This window comes from Melampsora larici-populina (assembly GCF_000204055.1).
Source record: "Melampsora larici-populina 98AG31 unplaced genomic scaffold MELLAscaffold_78, whole genome shotgun sequence".
NCBI classification, from domain to species: Eukaryota; Fungi; Basidiomycota; class Pucciniomycetes; order Pucciniales; family Melampsoraceae; genus Melampsora; species Melampsora laricis-populina.
Genome location: NW_006768842.1, coordinates 239,312 through 258,818, shown reverse-complemented (window position 1 = coordinate 258,818; position 19,507 = coordinate 239,312). Strand labels below are relative to the sequence as shown.

General features: G+C 39.2%; 7 protein-coding genes across 7 annotated transcripts; 3 read left to right on the top strand and 4 right to left on the bottom strand.

Annotated features, from left to right (window-relative positions):
• Nucleotides 1-137: 137 nt before the first annotated feature.
• Nucleotides 138-1,293, bottom strand: MELLADRAFT_113163 (uncharacterized protein; the record flags this gene model as incomplete). The annotated part of the gene is made up of 5 exons (XM_007417787.1): nt 138-515; nt 649-717; nt 788-870; nt 996-1,075; nt 1,193-1,293. 5 exons carry the CDS (start codon nt 1,291-1,293, stop codon nt 138-140), a joined length of 711 nt encoding a protein of 236 aa, XP_007417849.1.
• A 1,053-nt stretch (nt 1,294-2,346) lies between these two features.
• On the bottom strand, nt 2,347-4,675 carry MELLADRAFT_118419 (uncharacterized protein; the record flags this gene model as incomplete). The annotated part of the gene is made up of 8 exons (XM_007417786.1): nt 2,347-2,648; nt 2,739-3,043; nt 3,117-3,239; nt 3,313-3,561; nt 3,654-3,881; nt 3,964-4,032; nt 4,084-4,213; nt 4,311-4,675. 8 exons carry the CDS (start codon nt 4,580-4,582, stop codon nt 2,546-2,548), a joined length of 1,479 nt encoding a protein of 492 aa, XP_007417848.1.
• Nucleotides 4,676-5,421: 746 nt separating this feature from the next.
• Nucleotides 5,422-5,715, top strand: MELLADRAFT_30064 (uncharacterized protein; the record flags this gene model as incomplete). The annotated part of the gene is made up of 1 exon (XM_007417746.1): nt 5,422-5,715. A coding segment is annotated over one exon (294 nt), but the record flags the coding sequence as incomplete, so codon positions are not given.
• Nucleotides 5,716-5,789: 74 nt separating this feature from the next.
• Nucleotides 5,790-6,584, top strand: MELLADRAFT_73497 (uncharacterized protein; the record flags this gene model as incomplete). Its single annotated transcript, XM_007417765.1, has 1 exon — nt 5,790-6,584. The coding sequence occupies one exon, from the start codon at nt 5,899-5,901 to the stop codon at nt 6,541-6,543; it is 645 nt and encodes a 214-aa protein (XP_007417827.1).
• Nucleotides 6,585-11,640: 5,056 nt separating this feature from the next.
• MELLADRAFT_50846 (uncharacterized protein) lies at nt 11,641-14,620 on the bottom strand (the record flags this gene model as incomplete). Its single annotated transcript, XM_007417756.1, has 15 exons — nt 11,641-12,239; nt 12,315-12,383; nt 12,447-12,517; nt 12,589-12,778; nt 12,849-12,944; nt 13,010-13,031; nt 13,122-13,143; nt 13,217-13,569; nt 13,651-13,741; nt 13,803-13,866; nt 13,936-13,987; nt 14,053-14,138; nt 14,211-14,227; nt 14,310-14,453; nt 14,529-14,620. The coding sequence occupies 15 exons, from the start codon at nt 14,618-14,620 to the stop codon at nt 11,968-11,970; spliced, it is 1,641 nt and encodes a 546-aa protein (XP_007417818.1).
• Nucleotides 14,621-15,055: 435 nt separating this feature from the next.
• Nucleotides 15,056-15,941, top strand: MELLADRAFT_113159 (uncharacterized protein; the record flags this gene model as incomplete). The annotated part of the gene is made up of 3 exons (XM_007417793.1): nt 15,056-15,193; nt 15,305-15,401; nt 15,781-15,941. The coding sequence occupies 3 exons, from the start codon at nt 15,056-15,058 to the stop codon at nt 15,939-15,941; spliced, it is 396 nt and encodes a 131-aa protein (XP_007417855.1).
• Nucleotides 15,942-16,182: 241 nt separating this feature from the next.
• On the bottom strand, nt 16,183-16,968 carry MELLADRAFT_113158 (uncharacterized protein; the record flags this gene model as incomplete). Its single annotated transcript, XM_007417785.1, has 2 exons — nt 16,183-16,243; nt 16,586-16,968. 2 exons carry the CDS (start codon nt 16,966-16,968, stop codon nt 16,183-16,185), a joined length of 444 nt encoding a protein of 147 aa, XP_007417847.1.
• Nucleotides 16,969-19,507: the final 2,539 nt, after the last annotated feature.

Genomic DNA, 19,507 nt, shown 5'->3' with positions numbered 1-19,507 from the left:
ATCCAGGCTGGAACTTAAAGTGTGATTACAAGAGTTTATCTGCTAAATATCCAAATCCAGCATGCAAAGTAAGGGTATTTGGTAACTCCCTTGTCCCTTGGTCTTTGCTTTCCATCTTTAGACTTGCCAAAGGAAACTCACTTAGGTTTGGAGTCAGTAGCATTGGAAGTTGTAGGTTCAGCAGCTTTGACAGGCGTAGAATTTTCAGTAGAGTTGACAGGCGTAGTAGCTGAAGTAGCATTGGTAGTGGTAGTTGAAGTACTGTTGAGGGAAGTGGTTGAAGTAGCATTCAGTGATTTACTCTCCTTGGAGTTCAAAGGCCTAGTTGTAGGAAGTTCATCCAATTTGACTGTCTTGTGAGATGCAGGATCAAAGAAAAAATTGGGATCATTATTTGGAGCTTGTTTGAAGAATAAACCTTCTAATTCTTTATATTTTGGTTTGTCATGACAATACAAAGAATTCAATTTGGTAGGTGGATTCTTTTGCCAATCATCAGGTGTATTCTTTTCAGCCTGTTATTCATTCAAACAAGGTCTTCAGTCAGAAGATTTGATCTTTTCCTCATATCTTCAATTCATATCACTTTTTGATCTTTGAGATGTAGTCTTTGATGGGATCTGGATAAAAGAAAATGGGATTACTCACTTGACACATAGCCTTGGCCAGTGTTATGAGTTGCTCTTTAGTCTTTGGATTCGTGAGCCTTGGATCATTCTACAAAAGAAATTTCACCATCAATCTCATTATCATCCCACAGTGATTGGTGTTACACAATTGATCTTACCGCTGCATCAATCAATTTTTCAGCATGATGTAGTGCTTTACACGGAGGTGCCATCACGAACAAAGTTTGACCTACACTATACACTGATTGTTGAAAAACGAACACATTGAAATAAACATCAAAAGGAAGAAAATGGAAAGGCAAAATGTTCAATTCTTTGATGGTTTTCCAAAATGTCAAACCCAGCCGCAGGCCTAGTCAAACTTACGTAATGTACCGCAAATCTCCTGTGGACAGCCTTCAACGTTTATGAAATTGTGTTGAACACCCATACGCCGACGTACAAGCCTAAAATATACCACACAGAACCGATGGAGGATCAACAAGAGAAGAGGAAGAAGAGATTTTTCATGATGCATCATTAGCATGTATGGAAATCATGAGATAAAAACACAATCATCTTACGTTGATCCATGTCCAAGGGTTTTCAAGGTGATCGCTCCAGCTACGTTTGGTCCCAAGAACAATGCGCAGAAGATACTGGCTGTTATAGTAGAAAGGAACATTTTGATCAAAGGTCAAAGTCCGGCTTTGTGATGAAATGCGATTATCGTTTTAGTGAGTAATTATTGCTCGGATAGGTTGGGGAGGTCATTGTGGGCCAATGTGGGCTTTTTATCCTTGGAATCGGATGACCAAGGGGAGGGCAATTGAGTGACCAACAAGCTTCAACTCGACCGACGCCATCAGTGCTCGCATGCTGCATACTCAAATACGATCTTCGGAAACTTTGTGACCGAAAATCTATTCGACATAACTCTCGAAACTATTTGTCTTTCTCGTCCTCGTTGTCAATTTCTGTGGACTACGATACCAAATTGTATCTATGTGATGGGATGTTTTGTCTCCAAACGAGTTCAGCTCGGTCGACAAGCCACTACGCTATCGAGAACGATACACAGAAGATCTTGGCTTGAAGAGCCGAAAACTCCATTTCGATTGAAGGTTAAAGTCCAGCTTTGTCACGAAGTGAGATCGACGAGTCTTGGTTATTGCGCGGATAGATTGGGAAGGCGAGTTTGTAACAGTAGAAGGGATGATTCAGTAGCTTTTCATCCCTAGTTGATCAAGGGGGATGGTTGGATTTGTAGGTCAGACACCGGCAGACCCTAAATTGACCCACACCATCTCTAGAGCTCGAATGCTGGAGTAAAACAAACACATCATCAAAAGGTAAAGTAAGAATGAAAGATGATGAGCCAAATTTAAACAGACGAGATGACAAGACTTTGGGTAATTCTGAATTTGACAGAGAACAAACAAAATCACAACACAAGTCTTCTCTGTGTAGACCATCAAGATGATTTGATGATCATCTCATCATTAAACTCATCATTCAAGTTCTTAGTAAGAATCACTACGTCATACATCCTTCGACACATGAACAGCATCAGAATCTTACACAGCATCATAGAATCAGATTAGATCATTAGGATCATAAGCCATTCTAAAGATGATCTCTAATTTGAGCTGATGACTGATCATTCAATCCTGTGAAAGTGATCTGAACTTCACCTGATCTCCATCAATCTTCTGAATCACTTGAACTTACTTTTGGTCCACAAAGACTTTAGTAAGATTGATTATTTATCAAATCCAATAAAACAACAAATGAAATCCCAAGTACATTCAAGCAACTCATTCAAACAGATAAACTCTAACCAAAGAAAAAAAAACATTTGCAAAACAGCTTAAGAAAGAGTGAGGGAAATGCTAAAAAAACACAATGTATGCTATCAAGAAGAAATGGGATTGGGTTTAAAGCTTCTTCACCTCACGACATAAAGTACGTCCTCGTGAAACTTGAATCCCACATAATCTAGGTTCAAGCCAGGAGCTAAAGAGAGATGCACAAAGGATCCTAGAAATCGAAATGCAATTCAAGGAAAAAGTAGGGTCAATCAAAAAGTCGAATCAAATCTCTAAATGAATGAAAGATATTGAGACATACCCAATCGTATCGGAAAACCCAACACATCCAATCTTGAACTCTTTATGATCGTCTTCTAGACTTAACCAATAAAACGCACTCACATACGCTAGTCCACCACAAATCCCTTCAAGTGAAATCAAAGCAAAGATGATAGTATAGATGAATTCAGAAGTAAATGCATTTGATAAAATTTGATGAGATGATTCAAGTAAGATAATCGAAAAGATCAAGACTTGAATCAGACTAGGTAATGAGATCAGTGATTTTGGCATAGGGGGTAATCTAAGAATAGCTATTGAGGATCGTGAAAAGAATACGAAGATCTATAACGAGCCAGAAAAGATATTAGGAACTCTTGATCTTGGTCATTAGAAAGTGTTGATGAGTTCACTCAACTTGATAGGTCAATTGATAAAAAGGATAATAGTCCTTTAAGCTCTTTATGATATGTGAAAAGACTCCATGATGATCGGGTGTTGGAACAGGATATAACAGTGTGGGAGCAATGCCCGTGTTAATCTAAAGAACTCAAAGATGATATATTAGTTGACACTTCTAGCTCAGCCTATGAAAAGATTAATATTTGACTTACAGTATATTCAGCAAAGTAAACGGTAAACAATGGTAACATGAATGGCAAGAATAATGGTCGAGCTAGCCGAAGTTTGTCTCTGAAAGTCAATGTTGATGTTTTTGAGGTATTCGAGACAGCTACTTCATCTTCGTCATGGTTAAGAGCGGTATATCCATTGGTGGTGATTTGGGAAGCTTCGTCTAGTAATTCTTTCAAGGAAAACGGTAATACAAAGAAATATACTAATGAGAGACAGATTGGTAAGACCTAGAATAAGAAACCAAATGTGAGAAGTTTGATGGATTTCGTCGTACTTCGTTGTGATAGTGAAACACAAGCAAATCAAAAAGAAACTCAACTGAACTCAATCCTAATCCAACTTTGATCCCCATATTCCTTAGAGTCCACCACCAACCAGCTCCAACCACTCCTGCAGCACCAGTACCCGAAGCAAACCAACTTACTCCAGTTTTGTTGATAAATGTAGTACTTAATTGTAAGAATGTCATTTCGCCTAATCCTGAAGAGAAACTTGCTAGACTGATTCCAATTAATCTCATCGTTACACTCGGAAAGATCACAATCACCTGTTTTTCAAATTTAAAAAGATGAGCTTAGTTTGATGAAATTTTTTAATCTAAAGTTTAGATGAAGATTGAGGTGACTGACCATCATTCCCACGAAACTGATCACACTGCAGCTGATTATCCTTTTTTCGTAACGAATATCACCTCTGACCTGTAATAATGTCAGTTTCAGTTAGATGAATGGATTCAATAAACAACTCACCAGGTAAGGCCAACCGATTTTAACAATTAAAGAAGGTGTAATATCTGCCAAGAGAATGATACCAGGAGGTACATCAGATGGAACCAAATCCAAAGCAGCCGAGATAATGATTACATATAAAACGTTATTCCTAAATAGCAATACCCGAAACGAAAAAAAACAGATACACAATGTGATGTCAGTAGTGTTTCATGATGTGAAGTGTTTTGTTTTATGTGATGACTTACAATAAACCGAAAAGAAAGAAAGAAATTGAAAATAAAATCTCATCGTGCTTTCCTTGATTGGAATCAATTTTGATGATTTCTATTTCATCTGAAGGATAATTTGATTCTTCCATGACTCGATGATAATCTGATTCTAAGTCGTTTTCGTTGGTAGTAGTAGTATCACCACTTGTAGAGTTTGAGTTTGATATAGATAAGTTTTCTTGTGTTTGTTTTTTAAGTGTTGATGGAATGATAGATGATAGTTTGATAGTGTTGATGGATGTTTTCATTTCTTGATTTTAAGATCTTGTTCATGATAAATTGTAAGTTTCTTGCAAATGATTTGAACCCTTCTTCACTTGAACAAAAATGTGTCAGGTGTTCTCAACTTTCTTAGCAAGTTCTTCATGATCCGATTACAGTCAAACCGGAAAAGCTTGTCACAAATTCCCCGCCAAATTGCTCGAGTTTTGCGGGCAAAATCGGTCAAGCTTTTCCGATTTGACTGTACCGGTATCATGAATATCCGATCCGATACTTTGAGTGTCAATGACTTGATTTCATCTCTTGGAAGTTGGACCCATTGCAGTTTCTATTTCAACCTTCTTATATTCTTCTCACATTAATTATAAAATGGACTTATCATCAATCACCACTCATGCTCAACGTTTATCAGCAAGAATCGCCGAAAACATCTCAGAAAGATCCAAAGATTTAGGCTTAGATGCAGAATACAATGCAGCAATTTCACCAGGCTCGACTGGGATTAATCCAAAATTACCCAAGATGGCTCAAGGTATATTAAATAACTCAAGACTTTGGGATAGACATTTAGAGATTTCTAGTGTTAATGGTGAAATTGAAACTAAAAAATTACTTGGAAGTAAACATGAAAATGAAAGACTTGAAGGTTTGAAAAGGGTTTTAGTCGTATGTCTGTGCAAAGCTTTATCTTGATTTTGAACTTAAGAGTGTGGTCAAATTGATAACATTGATTTCTTTCTTTCTTTCTTGTTTTCTTTCTTTTTAGTTAATGTGCAGGAAGAGATCAGTTTTATCTTATTTCCCATTCGTTTCCAACTGTCTACATTCACCTACTCAGCTTCATTCTCCTAACAACAACACGGCTTCAACACATTCATTCACCATTCGACATTTGGTATCAATCTATATTTTACACCATGCTCATCTTTCTCCTGATCTGGCTTTACTATCGGTCAATTCATGGCAAAAAGATCTTTCTGATTCAAACCCGGTCATGCGTTCTCTGGCTCTCAAAACACTTGCTGGAATGTCTCTAGAATCCGTTTTGCCCTTGGTTATGATGTCTATCAATCGACTCCTCAACGATTCAAATTGGTTTGTACGTTGTACAGTGGCCGAGTCTTTGATCGATGTCTTCAGTGTGGATGCCAGTTCGTACGGAGAAGCACTGATCGAAGGTCCATTGACAAGGATGTTAAAAGATCGATCACCACTCGTTATTGGATCTGTTCTCACCGCTTGGGAGATAATTTGCCCTAATCGATGGGATTTAATTCATCGACAATATCGATTCTATTGTCGTTCACTCTTGGATGCGGATGAAAACGGTCAAAACACGATCATGCGATTGATGACGAGGTATGCAAGAGAACATCTTCAAGATCCGAATCGAAATCAACAATCAACAAAAGTTTCAGACCCTGATCTAGAACTTCTACTAAATGCTGTCACTCCACTCTTTTACTCAAGAAATCCTTCAATCATCATCTCAGCTACAAATGTCTTCTTATATGTTGCACCCCTCACGAGATTAGGGAGCATTGTGGATCCATTGATGAGACTCTTATCACAAAGTGAAGTAGAACAAGACGAAGGGAATTATCTTGCGGTCTTGCATCAGATCTATCAAATTCTGATCTCAGTTCCTGGACAAATCTCAGGACTCTTTCGACAATCTCTCTCAGATTTCTTTATTTCATGTGCTAGTGATTCTCGTTCGGTGAAATTAATTAAATTGAAGATCCTTACTAGCTTTGTTTCATCTGGTTTAGAAGATCAAGTCAAGATCATCATCAAAGAATTTAAATTTTATGTTAGAGATTCAGATCCTGTGTTTGTTGAAGAAGTGACTAAATCGATTGGACATTTGGCTATGAATACGTTTGGTGATGGTAGGATTCAAGCTGTGAAATTATTGGTCCAACTTACAAAAGAAAGCGACTGTGCGCCTGTGAATGATTTATCATCATCTCTTTATGACTTCTGATCTTATTCACTTAGTAAGATCCTTGATTCAATTTTATACTGACTTTTTGGATTTTATCACAGATCATGTTATGTCTGCAGCCATTCAAGTTTTACGATCATTTCTTTCAATCTTACCAACCAGTTCTTCATCTATCTTACCAGATCTTCCAAACTTAATGAAAGATTTAGTACAAATTTTAATTCGTGATCAAATTACAAATGATTCAACGCGTGCAAATCTTTATTGGCTTTTGGGGGAATTTCATTATCAGAATTCAGGTTCAAATCCTAATTTTATCGAAATCATTAAATTTTCAATTGAAAATTTTATTAAAGAAGGAATTTTATCTAAATATCAAATCATTGGACTGATTACGAAATCTTTAATTTTGTATTGTTTAAAACAAACTGTTTTAAATTCATTAAACATATATGATCAAAAACGAATTTATCAATTAGGATTTGATCATGTGATGAGATTAGCAAGATATGATGAAGATTATGGATTAAGAGATAGAGCAAGATATTTACAAGGATTGATTAAGTTGGGTGGAATTGATTTAAATGATCAAACAATTGATAATCAAATCGAAATTCAAGATCATGGATCACAAGGTGTTTTACCTATGTCTGAAGAAGAAGCTTTCTTACGTGGTGAACAAATCTCAGCTCATCTTGAACCTAATCATTCATCGAGTAAATTAAGTCTTAGTGTTTTGAAAGAGATCATGTTCCCTCGTGATAGGTTATTAGAGAAAGTCATCAGTGATCAAGAAGTGCTCGAAAAACCCTTGAAAGTGAATAGTCTTTATTGTATGTTTGGATTACCTTCGACTCAAGACGAACTTGGAACAGCTCAAGATGAAACTACGAGTAGATACTTGAGTTGGAATACTGTTCCACCTTGGACTAAACTTTCTTCATCATCGATCATAAGGAATCCAGAGCTAGATGAGAATGAGAAAACAACGAATTCAGGCCATCAAAAGTTGGAATCGAGTCACTTTCCATCTTCATCATCTTTCTCAAATCAATCTTATCAACAAAAAGGTGCTCAACAAAGAGAAGAGGTAGTACTTGTACCCAAGAATGATAATGGTGAGGGTGGGATAAAAAAGAGACAGATAGGAGGAGGATATTCAAATTTAGATGAATTTTTGGAGAGTAGTGAGGAGGATGAGGAGGAGGATGAGAATAATGAAGAGGAGAGTGAAGAGGAAGAAACTGAAGTTCAAGATGAAGATAGTTCTGATGAAGACGAAGATAGTTCTGGAGACGAGGAGGAGGAAGAGGAAGAGGAGGAAGAGGAAGAAGAAGCTCAACAGGACGAAAAGGATCCCCGACTTCAGGCTCCATCACGGTGAAGATTAGTTCCTGATTCTCTCGAGGTACTTTATCTAATGAAGTGATATGAGAAACTGAACGAGTGTGAACACATCAATTTTGCACTTCATCTCCTATTGATCTTGATTTCAAAATGATCCAAATGCCCAAGAATTATGGTATTCAAAATGATTTTTCTGAAGACCTTTTGGGAACATCAGACTACGGATTTAAAAGATGTGAATAAAAGAATGAGGTATTTATTACAAATAAGAAGCTTTTTTATTGGGTTTAAGTTGTCATTCTTGGTATGTTATGGTTGGTGTTTATCAATCAATGTGCCACATCAACTTTGTAAGACTAAGATGGTTGTCTTTCAAGTGATAGATTTTATAAATTATTCCATTTTTTTTGATATTGTGAAATTTGATCAGTTCTTTAATTCGTTAGTTTTTGAAGTACTTTTGATTTGACAGGCTACACTATCCGTCATGTGTCTGTGTTTATTGCATGAATAGAGTTAGCTTGGTCACATACTTATGTCTGTTGCAGGCCTGGTCCCACTAATCTCCAAACACATGTTGAATGTGGGATGTGGGAAGTTGGAACAAGTAGGTGAGCTTGGTGGGACTGCGGGGACTTAGACACAGGAATACACTTTGACAGGCTTGAATGCTGGTGATTTCACAAGATAATTATTAATTAGCCAATCTGTACCTGGATTGTAATAAATAAATGTTTGGTTTGTATCTGATCAATCACTTTATTGATGATGCCTATCTATTGTAATTGAGTTTGAAATCCAAGAACTCTATTGTATTGTCTACAGCCACCAATTTTGCAAATTTGTTGTCCAGAACTGAACTTAGATTTGGAATAGACCAGCTGGACTTGACAAATTATCTTGACCTGCATGTGCCTTTGATCCCCTGTCATGTCCACAACAATGTGTTGAAAACTTGGAGTAGAGATAGGAAACTGAAAAGAACAGACCATTGTTCAAGCTTGAGTGTTTAAAGACGGCATACAGAAGCATTGAGATATTTTTCTCAAATACAGTGGGTAAACCCGAGTACGTGTTCCGACCTGCCCTGCAAAATCAAATTTCACCTTTCGGGTCAATGTCGGGGCACTCAATTTGAATGTTTGAGACTGGCACCCAGACCATTGAAAAGGCATTGCTTTGATGAATCTAGGAATATGGTTTTGGAGACCAAAAATATGATTTTACTCTTTTAGAGGTTTGGATTTTCGGACCTAGGCCTCAATTAGGTACCTATCTAACTACTTAGCGGCGCACTAGGCCTATAATTTAATGAATATGGCTGCTCAAGTGGCAAATAACAACCAAATTTGCTTTTTTTTCAAAAAAAACCAAAAGTTTTGCAGCCTAACACCACCCCTCAACCTTACTCTCCCGCCAAAAAAAAGCAGAAAAAATGGCAAAAATTTCTCAAAAATTTCGGACCCAAACCTCTATGCGGACTGGCTTGGAACACGTACTCGGGTTTACCCACTGTAGATGATATTACACCTCAGCTGGGCAATTACAAATGATTACAAGTCAAGTGAACGCACTCATTCATTGCAGATGGAGATGGGCCAAAAGATAATTTCAGTATACAGAGAGCTTTTGTTATCTTTCAGATCAGATATCAGGTACTGGAAGTGACAAAGAGAATTCAAATGAACAGTACAACTTGTGAAGTCAAGAGAAAAAGAAATTCAAAAACCACAAGAATCAGAAATCAAAGAAAGTGTTTTTCAACTTGGTGAATAATCCAAAGTTACAAAGTAAATCAAAGTACAAAGTTCAAGATTAATAAAATCAAATCAGACAACATGAGATCTCACAGAGATGATAAAGAAAAATGAAGATTTTTTTTGAAAACGAAAGTTGAGAACAAATATAAGATAGATCAGAAGAATATTTTGAACTTTTTTGAAGAAAGAGAGAAAGCAAGAAAAGGACTAAGGTGTAAAATTGAGAAAAATGATTTGTTTTTTTGTTTGTTTTTTTGGAAAGCCTGATATCCTACTTCAAAGATAATCATAATATTCATCATAATAAGAATCTATTGGAACGTAGGTAGGTACATAATACAAATCATCATAACCAAATTCATCGGCCCAAGTCCAGGCAGGAGGAGCCAATTGGTAATAGTAAGCTTGACCATTCAAGTCTACGCCATATTGGAGCCCCAGGGGTGGGTTCACTGTACTTGGAAGGATCACGTCGTACATCTTGCGTAGGTTTGTTATCTGTCCAAGAAGGAGGAGATGTGATTAGATTAGTTTGAGCTGATGTTTAGAAAGTGGATCTCGTTGGTCAGCTTACAGGTTGTGGTGATGGAAGTTCACAAGCGGCTGAAGGTCGAAAGCAAAGATCAAGTCGATGATTGGAAGATATCAATTTGTAAAGGAATCGCGATATTAATGTAAAATGAGGTTGGCAAGTTTAAAATATCAACTATTCAAAGACGATCAAATATTTGATGGTTCTATTTGTAAATGAGCTGGATTGGGATGAAAAGGACTCTTTAAATAGTTAGCAAGGGGTTGGGTTGTCAAGAATATATGTACCGGAATCAAGCAGCGTGTTAAAGAAGGGTGTGTCGAGACTCGACATCAAGAGCATCGTAAAGATTTCCATATACGTAGTACAATACAGGTGTGGTTACATAACTCATGTAACATTCAACATCATTTGTACTGCACCTCTTGAGTCTTCAGAAATATGAATTCACGCATCATTTTAGTTGAGCCATCACGTTAGATATGGGTTGAAGATGTGCTTGGAGCTAAGATACTAATCAATTTGTTGAACTTCATTCATTAGCCCATCCATTTTGAAATTTATAAAGGCCATTTCAATTGAAGGATCTGTGACTCTGATCCATTGTTTTGGGGTCAGGATGCCTTCTCAACGTTTGATGTTGGGTTTTATGTCATGATAGGTTATGATCACTTGATTTTGGATTAGCATTTTAAAAATCACAGAAATCTTCCTCGAGCCGAGCTTTTCCATGGGTCTATCGTCTGGCTTGTGGATCTCGATCAAATTCGGAAATTCAATCCCCGTGTTTTTGCTTTCTTGCGGTCAGATTTGCTGAGATTTGCTCATCACTTACATAACGGGGAAATGATATTGCTCATGACTTAAAGGATGGGCAAATGTCAAACGATGATGGAGACTCAATCAGCTTGATCACAAGTTAAATTGGTGGGACTGATCATGCACAAGATGAACTTATCAAAGCCTCTACTACTCGGGAGGGAAGGACTTGCCCAATGATATCGCATGCTGAGAGTGACAAATATCACATGCTACCTGAGGCGGTACTTGAGGGGGGGCGCAACACTTGATACTTTTCGATGTTTTGTAACAAACAACTTTCCTGACTTTACCAAGATCTCATGAGCGCGAGGAGCTGGTGCGGCGTGGATTGAGGCAGCTTGCTATCACTGGTTTGCCTAGCGAGAGAAATACTCTGCAATACTTTTTCAAATGATGGGCTAGCCCCCAGCAGGACCCAAGGCTTGGACATGGTTCTCAATTTTGTGTCCTCTTTGCATTGGAAGGGTGTTCAATAACGCCAAATGCAATGCAAAAAGATTTGATGATGCTCAAAGCCTCAATTACTAAGTCTTCTGAATTCGGATTTCAGAGCAAAGTCGAACAGTGGGAATTTTTTACTTAAGAGTCAATCGAAAAATAATTTGAACACTTTTTGAAAATTCCGTAACTTTCGAATATGTCAAGGTTCATTTGTTGGTATTTTGTTTGTTGTGTACACATGAAAAAGGAGTGTCAATTGTGATTTTGAATTCGAGTTACAGTAGTATTTTAGAAAAAGAAAAGATACAATGCTTGAAGCCTCTGTTGAATCCAGAGTCGAAAGGTATAAAGTGAAGAGAAAAAGAAGTGAATGAATTTGTGGAGAGAGATGGAAATGAAGAAAATTTATGACAGAAGATTAAAAGAAATTGAAAAATGAATAGTTTACATATCTATACAGCCGGTGTGGAAGAGAAATAAAAGATTCAAGTGAATGACTAGATGTGTGAAGCGTTGTAAGATTACCGAAATTCATGTAAGTAGAAGTGAAGACTTGATAAATCAAAGCTTCAAGATGGAGTCTATTGGGGTGTCTATTCCTTTTTCGTTTTCAGTATCTTGTGGAGCCAATGTAGTATCAATGTCATCCATATGGGATGAGGTAGATAACATAGCTAATGGGGTCACACTTGGTCTAGCATTATACACAACACTTAACCAACCTGATTTTTGAAAGATAGCGTCAATCTCTTCTAGGGATCGATAAGCAGTTTCAGGAAAGAAGAAATAAACACTTGGAACAATGAAGCTGTTGATTGCTGCAAAGATGATATCTATTTGAATTTCAAACAAAAAAATCTTTAAATTACTTTAAAGCAGGAATATGACTCGAAATGACATGAGCTTACATGTTTTCCAGCCAATGTGTTGGAAGGCGACAGGCGTAATGAGAACGATGAGGAAGTTGAAGATCCAATCTAAAACCGAGAGAAAATCAGTTCACATAACATGTTTAAATTGGTGACCAGTGTTTGACTCACTAGATGCGGTACTGACACCAGTAGCAGCGGCACGAATTTCAAGTGGTACGACCTCGGCAGGATACAACCAACTGAAAAATAGATGAGAGTATTAAAAAGATGTTGGAGTATTGGAATCAGTCTGAAGCGATTGATGACTTACCTCATACCAAGCCATCCGATAGCGAAAAATGTATTGAAGACAAATAGGAAGACGGTAGCAACAATCGCAGCAGCGCTGCTATTGATTCCCTCATGTGGATCGATGGCCCATGCGGCGAAGGCCAAGACACCCATACTCAAAGCCATACCCACTGCACCGATCAACATTAATTTTCGTCGACCGCATCGCTCTGTGTTACGTCATTTTCATGTTCAAAGGGTCAGTGGATGAATCAACAGGAAATCTTAAGTAATACTAACCGATCGTATACACCGCAATCCAAGAAGCCATGAAGAATTCCGTCCCAGTACAAGCGGCCAATACTCGGGATAACACTGGGCTCAAGTGCAGATAATCTGAAGCAGTCGATTGCGATCAGTCAATGAAGCGAGGAATTTTGGAAATCTCGTTTATCACTGACTTTCGTAGATAGTAGCAGCATACTGATTCAAATGAATGAAAAGTGCACGAGGGTCAATCCAAGCATCAGATTACAGGAGTTATGATCGAGTGTTCGAATGCTTCAAACTTACATAAGTGATCAAATTGATTCCACTATGGTAAAATGATATGAAGTCAATAAGTTGATTTTGGCGATATTTTACTGAAGGGGAATGCAAAAACTCACCTGATTTGTTGAAAACATTGGCTCATGAAAGCCAATAAAGCTCGGTGAAAATTGCGCGTTTTTCCCATCTTGAACATATTTCGTGCGCTTGAAGATTTGGCTTGATCATCAGTGGTCAAAGACTTTTGAACATCCGTGATCACCTTGTTGACTGTGTGGTGATGTGGGTCACTAAGTCCATCCAATGATGCCAGAACAGATCGAGCTTCATCGATCATTCCTTTTTTGATCAACCATCTAGGAGATTCAGGTAAAGAAAGAACTGTGGCCATGATAATGAGTGCAAAGACGACTTGGAAAGCAATTGGAAATCTCCAAGATACTGAGGAGTGGCTAGCAAAGTACAATCCAAACTTTATCCAAGAAGCTGATTAGCTGGATGCACTGGATTTATGACAGAATTGGATTTCGATGGTCAAAAATGAGCTGCTTACATCGACCCAATAACTGATCATGATTCCTGCAGTGATCAAAGTACCCTCTAACATGACTAGTTTTCCACGCTCGTGAGCTTTTGAGCATTCCCTGGACGATGGTCGCTTGTCATTAGCAGACGCACGCCCATGTAAAATATGATTCGACTCACGATTGCCAAACTGGTACGCTAGCAGTAATGAAGCCATTTCCATACCCAGTGACAATTCTTCCCACTACGTAAAACGAGAAAGTGATAACGTTAGCTTAAGTGATGGCGCATTAGTTGGCTGAGTGTTGCTTACCTATGAGTTGCGCCAAACCAAATGCAGACGCCTGAAGAATTGTCCCGATCACCTATATAGTTTTTGAATAAGCATGCGGAGTTTTTTACTCTATGTGAAGTGTATAGAAGCACCCACCATGACTGCGGCTCCCGCAAAGATTACTTTCCGTCGACCAAACTTGTCACCAACGTAGACACAAGAGATCGCTCCCATCATGCAACCTGATATGTCGGGTTACTCTCAGTACAGGAGAAGCGGAAGTGAGATGTAGTTGGACGGGTATATGTACTCACCAATCTCGTAAAGGGCTCTATTGTGATTGGTACATATCGTGATTGTCAGTGTGATTCCGATCATTCTTCGGAAAAGGTGCTCAAAGTAAGTGAACTCACACTGCAGCACCTTGTAGAGTGGAGTTTGAATTTTTCTGAGCAGTGGTAAGGTGCGATGAGATAGTGTCGATTTCGGGGAAGACCTCCACAAAGGTGGGCAAGGTTAACAAACCACCCATCACACCTTGATCATATCCAAATAATCTGAAAGGAAAATAAATTGGGTCAAAGGGTATCGAGACAAGCGACGGTTTCATTCTTATGTTCTAGGGAGCTTACAAAAATCCCATGCCAGATAGGGTAGCGATGGCTTGATTGAGTCGTGGGCCGGAAAGACCGAAATACGGCTGAGTGCGTTCGCGGCCACCCATGATGATAGACGTTGGGATTGGAAAAAGTGTTCAGAAATGTTCAAGTCAAAAATACTAGATATAGCTGATGGTGTGTATTGAAATTGTTGAAGGAAAATTCAAAGCAATATATTCAGGAGTATATGAGAATCTAGAAACCAGCTTATCGCCAAAATATCGAAGTGCAACGATGCCTTCTATGATGATATTTTGAGAATGATGGTGCTGACGAACACTTTTTTCCAAGGCGGGCCGAGGTGACGGGCCAAAATCTTTGCAAAAGATGGCTACCCTGGGGTAAGTGGTGAGACCTGCCTAGTTTTACTTGGTGCTGGGAAGCACGGAATGGTTTAATGAAAACCTGCGGTAACGAACTGCCACCCTAATTGCCTCGCTCAACAAATCGGCGCAGACACGGTAGGCAAATGTGCTGATCTGCTTTCAGAGCAATTCACGATGTCAGCTGAACACGTCGCGATTGGTCTACCGATCTATACCATTAATGAGACATATCTTCAACAACGGGGTGGAAAGCTGCGAAAAGCTCAGCATCCGAATCTACACTCCTACAGCCAACGGCGAGGAATCACAAACGTGAGAAGCTCTCATGATTCCAGTCCAGACATAGACTTGCAAGATTGGCGCAGTTGGCCCAAAACTCTATTCTCTTGAGCTGATGAAGAGTCGTGGGCATTAGGGGCATAGCGACATCTCAATCTGGGAATGAATGGGAAACAACACGGACTCGCGTTCCGTATTTGGTTTAGCCTGGTTAAAGCTCTTGGAGCTCCAGCAGATAAATGTAAGCAAAAACACCAACTGCCTCTAACTTAACACAAGACCCATATTCTATCAGGGAACGTTCAAAAGTTTGAGTTGCCTTGGAGGTTTCATAACCTCTCTCATTTATACTCATGTGCCCTTTGTTACTGGAGATACATGAGGCAAGCGTTGCCAAATTTTACTTTTCATATCTCTTGTATACTACTCAGAGCCTCCTCAGGAAACATCACTCCGAAAGTTGAAATTCGGTCGCAGGCAATGCACAACTTTGTCGAAACAAAATTTGCAGAAAAGGTCAATGAATGTAATCCTCGTTCTTGTGCAAGACTGGTATCTGCTCATTGGACTTCATCGCAAAGCTGTTTATGCCATTGATCTTAACGCTTTTCTCCTTTCAGCAATGAACCAGTCTCAACTACGGACCAAGCTTAGAGATACAAGGGGAATAGCGCACGGGGACAATATCTATGAGCTCATGTTGCTGAAAGACCAACAAGATTATATACCATGGTTGCCACAAATTATCGAATCACTTTTTAATTTTAATCAAGACTGGTAAAAAATTTTCTCGCCCCTCACTACCTCTCGGAACTGAATAAAGTTTAACAACATACATAACAAGCCACTTCGTTCAAGAGGAATCAATATTGAAACAAATACGCTGATGCACAACACGAACAAGAAGAGTCCAGCGAAGATTCTGGAGAGAGTCTGCTACTTGACTACTAAGATTTGGACAGAGGACAATTTTTTAACATTCAGTTTCTATGTAGCCGTGAATGACGAGTTGAGGATTGTGTTCAGTCGTGTCGGGTTCCTGCCAAGATGGGCTCCGAATCTCCATTACATATCCTACACCGGCTATTCAATATTCCTTGAGTACGGGGTATTTCCATTGCGAGGAGGCCGATCATTTTAAGTGAGGGATTCGGTTTTGTATCAGTCATATAGGGGTCGATTGATATCTTCGAGACTACTTGATCAGGTGGGTATTATTTTGGCGGGTATTTCAATGGATGCCAGAAATCGATCGAGATAGCTTCTTAAAGGTCTCACAAAACATGATCGGAACCATCCTGTTATCTAAAGTTGTATGGAACTCAACTATGTATCAAACAAGAAGCTTTAAATGAGTACGTCGCAAACATGATATATCATTGAGAGCAAGAGATCGAAAAAGCATGCGATAGACGTGCGACTAACCTAAGACAGGCTGTATCAATCATGAATAAGAACATAGCCTCCTCTACCATGGACAGCCCATGCTCCTCAAGCAGATTCTTACTGAGTGGGCTCGGCTTGGACGGCTTGAAATGAGTAACCGGACCAGACTTATTTCTGTAACGATCATTAGACATGTCTGCGTATTCCAGGTTGACGGTATCTGAATTTGTATCGCCGATGAAGGGCTCCCGGCGCGTAAGGTTTGTCATTTTTCTCATGTCGAGCTTCAGATCCTCTCGAGCAGAGTCTAGGTGCTGTGCAGCCAAAAGTTGTCCTGAGTATGATGAGTTGTGTGGCGCAGGGTCTTCGAAGTTTCCGTTACCAGATAGACAAAGGTTCACTCCACAGTTGCGTGCGTACATAGCGATAGTAATAATAATATTCAAGATATGACGTTGAGAAAGCCTTAAATTTTTGAGCTAGTTGGAGAATAGCCAGGGAAAAGAATTCAAGAAAAGTGGCGAGATCAAAGCGGTTGTGAATGCGATGAGGCAGAAAAGCGTTGTGATGAGTTGGGGGCTGTAAATGATGTGTAGGTGATAGTAATTGGGATAGAAGGAGTCTACTTATATGATAAGTGCGGATTCTCCTCAAGATCAAGGGCAGACACGCGAGAGTTTGTGCTCAGGTACACTGATCAGAGTTTGTATTGAGTATGATGGACTGATATGTGACTGTTCCTTCCCTGAGATTTTTTTAGGCAAACGTCCGGTTACTATTGCTAGTGGGGATGATTTTTTTCTTATATTTCTTATTGACCAATCTCAGCCAACTTGATTCATCATGCGCACCTTCAGATCGTCTTTCATCAGCTTTCGAGGGTCTGGCAAAGTCATTTGGTCTGAATTCAACTCACTCGGATTTCCAGGCACAATCAAACTTGAAGCATGATGCCATAATCTCTACGGCGACTGCACCGATCATAGGAACAAGGAACAGACCATGCACTCTCCAAAAGCTCGGGTGTGACGTACATGGCAACCCCGCATATCTGGATTATGATTTCATTGAGAAGACATCGACAATGTTGAATAGGTTTGGAGCCTGGGGGATCCGAGCTAAACTCACGATGAGTAGGTTTAGCTAGAATCGGGGCAACTGGTTGCAAAGTAATCGGATCAAAAGCCATAGTAGAATAGTTTCGAGATACAGATGCAACTGACTCAAAGAGCATAAAGAGGTCCGCTATGGGGTGGACTAAAAGGTATTACAACTTGGAAAGAAAAGATGGAGAGGAGAGTGGGTCTGACAATTGATATGAATTGGTGAAGTGATTTATACAAAGTAGAAAGATCTCGGAAAACTTGAGGTTCCTCGATGATAGTATTTCTTTTTAATTTTCTTGAGTAAATAGAATAAAGTGGGAAGAACTGAGTTCGAGATCATCCACATGATTGGTAATCATCATGAAGGTAAAGAGCATCTTCATAGTAAAGAAGGTAATGAGCCATTATCGCAAACAAGACGGCACAGAAGTGCAATCACGCCCAACTCGATGGCTTACCCATCGTTCGTCTTGGCTACGTCAGATGGTGCCTAAACCTATTCTCGTATCTACTCCTAGTGCCCAAGTTTTTGTGTCATCTCAAATATGAATATCACGGACATACTCACTCATCTTCACTAGGTAGATTTTTTGTGTGGCGCAGTAGGATTAGATGAGTGATTGAAGTGAGTGGCCGGATGAGATGGGCTTGCATAGCGGTCATTTGAGAAGTCTTCGCGTTTTGGGTGAGGGTATCTGAAATGGTATCACCAATGAAAGGTTTGCAGCGCATGTAGCCGATCTCCTTTCTCGACTCGACCTTGAAGCTCTTGGTGCGTACATTTCTGGGCTATGGAAGAGTTGGATGTGACAAAGCAAATTGAAAGCGAGACTATTTAAAAGGGTTCACGAAAAGAGGAAAAAATTCAGGAGGGTGATTTTTCAGAGCACAGTGCACACAGATGCGGCACATGGGGCTTGTACACACCAATCTTTCATGGATGGACTATAGATTATAAAACAATTGCTACAAAAGCTGCACCTATCACCATTGTAATTAGATGGATCAGAATATGTTCTTAGCAATGTTGACGAGAATGAGTACTTTGGTCAAGTTGTTTGAAGCATTCATATACAAAGTACACTAAGGGCAACTTGAGCAATTTCTGGTCAGAACTGGTCAGAAATTGCATTCTGCAAAATTTAAGGTGCTGGTTTGGTGGAGTTGGTCCAGTTTGCCATTTTAAAATTTACAGAATGCAATTTCTGTCCAGAAATCTTATGATTGAACATACCCTGAATCTGCTGTTATGGATTCAACAGGGGAGAAGAGGACAAAGCCAACCTTGATGGAACACAAAAATACCTTATTTTCCTTATGCAATACAAACAAGATTATAGGTATTGACCTCTGGACCTTGCACAAACCTCTAGAGGTAATTTGAGTTATGAATCTGACTTCTGAGGAATATCTAGTAGTAGAACCCATTCTAGGTCCAAATTTTTTTGCCTTCAACCAGACCATTTGAATTTGTGTCAATTGCAAGAAGAAGAGTTATAGAGGGCTGGAGGTATTGATGATTGTATTCATTGGTGTGTTTGTTTGCAACACATTGCAATGCAGGCATAAATATTATAGGGTAAATGGTGATGTGAAATCATGAAAGTGGGACAAACCAGGACATGTTTGCCACAGGCAATCAATAAGCACATGTGTGAAAAACAAATCTGCAGCGAGCAAGGTGCTATGGTTGTATGATGCCTTTACCAGGACTTCTCAGGTGGACTTTGCTAATTCTCAGCAAAATTACACAATTCCAATCTACCTGTAAGAAGAGGGGTGGTGTGGGGAGAGGTCTAGCTGGATTCAGAAGTGAGGTTGAAGATGAGATTCAAGAAATGCCACTTTGAAAGTC